General features: G+C 38.1%; 1 protein-coding gene across 1 annotated transcript in view; it reads left to right on the forward strand.

Annotated features, from left to right (window-relative positions):
• The window catches only part of LOC104526950 (dynamin-3), a gene marked incomplete at its 3' end in the record, with an annotated part of 23,068 nt that extends 20,978 nt beyond the window's left edge, over window positions 1-2,090 (forward strand). The window contains exon 9 of the mRNA XM_010170541.2: window positions 1,948-2,090. Coding sequence (XP_010168843.2) covers window positions 1,948-2,090 — 143 coding nt within the window. The remainder of the gene's footprint in view (window positions 1-1,947) is intronic.
• Window positions 2,091-2,719: the final 629 nt, after the last annotated feature.

Raw genomic sequence — 2,719 nt, forward strand, 5'->3', positions numbered from 1 at the left:
AGGAAATAGAGGTCTGTTTCCCAGTTACCTGGAGGAGAAACCCATAGCTTACTGTCCTAATGAAGACACTGCCAACAGCAGACTTGGAGGAGTATATAATTCTCTTCATTTTGTGTCTTTGGGTATTACTCTTCTCATAACTTGAATGGCATGTGATGCCTCTCAGCAAGTTTGAAGAGAACAAGATCAAGTCATGCCTGCCTCTCTAAAATTACTGGTCATGCTATGATTTTTTTTTTTTCCTTTTTAATCTTAGTTTATTAGTGACCAGTATTCTTGGCATTCCTACAAGTCAAACTTGATAGTGTTTTTTCCAGTTCACTGTCAAATTGCAGCCTTTGGTCTGGAATAGACAAAGACCAGGTCAGCCTGGCTTTGTCCATTGTGGAGAGCAGCTGGAAACAGCAGAAAAGTTATTAAGGTAGGAAACGAAGTGACTGGCCTGCTTAATTTCTTGCTACAGTGACTTTGCAGCTGTAACGTGACATCTGGGTTATGGCATGCTCTGGACTTGCTCAGAAAGAATGCTGATGCCATTTATTTGTGCCTCAGAAACAAAGTCTCCAGCAGAATTCGAGAACTTGCTTGTATCCTGCAATTTTGTCTGTTTAAGATGTTTTGCCTCTTTATATCTTGAAAGTTTATTCCACATGTCTTAGTTTTGAGTCTGAAGCATGAGCTGCATATACCTTTGGACTGTCTTATCTGTCCTGACTTGCGTTACTTTATGTACTATTAACTTTTTTGTAGGCTGTTACGAAAATTTACCTATTTCAGTATGAACTGTTGGTCTTCTGTTGCTACTACTGTGTGTAGAATATTATATATGGGAAGATCTGTTTAAGTTTCATCCCTACGATATTGGGGACCTATTAGTGTTTGTGTTTTGGGTGAGTTCAATTTCTTGGCAGCCACAAGGTGGTGCTCCAGGGAAACTCCAGCTTTTGATTTTTGTGCCTGTCAGTTTGCTGAACAACTTGTATTTTGAGTTTACCTATTTTGATATATGACATTCTTAATTTATAGCCTGTCTTATTGGAGTTGGAAAGAGAGTTTGCAGCATAGTGCAAGAAGCCCATTTTGATTTTAATCAAGGAATAGGTACAATGCATGAGAAAATTATGGCTCAGGTAAAACATTAATAATGCTGTCCAAACACAGTACAACATGTACATGCAAAAGTGAGTGAGTTAAGTTAAACGCAGATCTAGTAAGCCTCTTTCTACTCTCCTTCAGTGTATTTTCCAATACTTTTAAATATATTTTCAGAAATGAAAACTGATAGTCTAGAATGGTAGAACCTTTTTCAGGCAAAAATCAAGTGCTTAAAAAAGGTAAAGTTCTATAATCATTAATATGAGTGTAAAATCTCTTCCTTTTAGTATATTTTGTACAAGGGAACAGAAATCATGTGGAGGTGATTTTTTCCCCAATGGTGGGAGTGCCAAGTAGGTACTCTGTGTGTCTACACTTCCTCCATCTCTGTTCTCAATGGGCTGTGGGTGGTCAGAATCTCTTCCTTGTCCTGCATTGCCTTGTGGCTGTAAAGTAAATTAATTGTCATGCTGAACAAGTATATAGGGAAGTGGGAAACACCCTTAGGAAAACCAGCAAAATGGGAGTGGTGGCATCAGTGCCGAGTGTTGAGAGGTCATTTCAAGTTACATATGTAATGTGTATAACTTTCATGTGTAACTAAACAAGTATGTGGTCACAGGGCTCAGTGAATGAGAGGATGAAGGAATTTTTCAAGCCTCCTTGTAAGGGGTATGCAAAAGAAATATTGTATTGTTTTTTAACTGTCTCCATTGCTTCAAAGATCAAAAGGAACTACACTGGTAAACTAGTCCAGGTCATGGCTGATATGCTTGGCAGTCAGAAGGAAATGGTTGTGCTTTTGCTTTCATCTTTATTAATGGTATAAAATGACTTTTATTTGCTTTTTAGCAACTTACCAATCATATTCGAGATACCCTGCCAGGCTTCAGAAGCAAACTCCAGAGCCAGCTGCTTTCTATAGAGCATGAAGTAGAGGTATACAAAAACTTCAGACCAGAAGATCCAACCAGAAAAACAAAAGCCTTGTTGCAGTGAGTGTCTAGTCTTTTTTGTCTCCTTTTCTACTTTGTATAGATTTGGTTTGCCTTTTTTCTTTTCTTTTCTTTTCTTTCCCCCCCGCCCCCCCCCCTTTTCTAGTGGATTTAAATTTAAAGATTAGGACACATTAAGGATTCTATATGCAAACTCCAAAGCATGCTGTGCTTGATGTTCCAGAACACTTTATTTACTATACAATTTCAACAGTTTTCCCTAAATTAATTTTAGTAATCCTAGAAAAGAGAGAAAGCAGAACAGGAAAAGGTACAAAGATGAGCAACATAGATGATCAAAGGTAAGAAACTGCTTCTGATTGGATAGGCACATTCTTCAGCCTGCCAAAAAGATGACCTCATGCAAGAGGAAGAGATTGTGTTAGAAGTCCATAAGATGAGAAGTCTGAAAGGAGAGTAGAGAATGCTTCTTTTTCCAATATAAAAACTTGGCTATGCAAAAGAACTCAAAGATGGCAAGATCAAAATTAATCATAGATGGTAATCCTTCATGTGATGTGCACCTAGGCCACGGAGCTCTTTGCTGCAGGAACTGATGCTAAAAATTCATGTGCTTTCAGAATGCAGCTAGGTAAATTCTTGGGATGGGGAAGACATTTAAGGTTAGT

This window comes from Antrostomus carolinensis, unplaced genomic scaffold (assembly GCF_000700745.2).
Source record: "Antrostomus carolinensis isolate BGI_N321 unplaced genomic scaffold, ASM70074v2 scaffold40616, whole genome shotgun sequence".
NCBI lineage: Eukaryota > Metazoa > Chordata > Aves > Caprimulgiformes > Caprimulgidae > Antrostomus > Antrostomus carolinensis.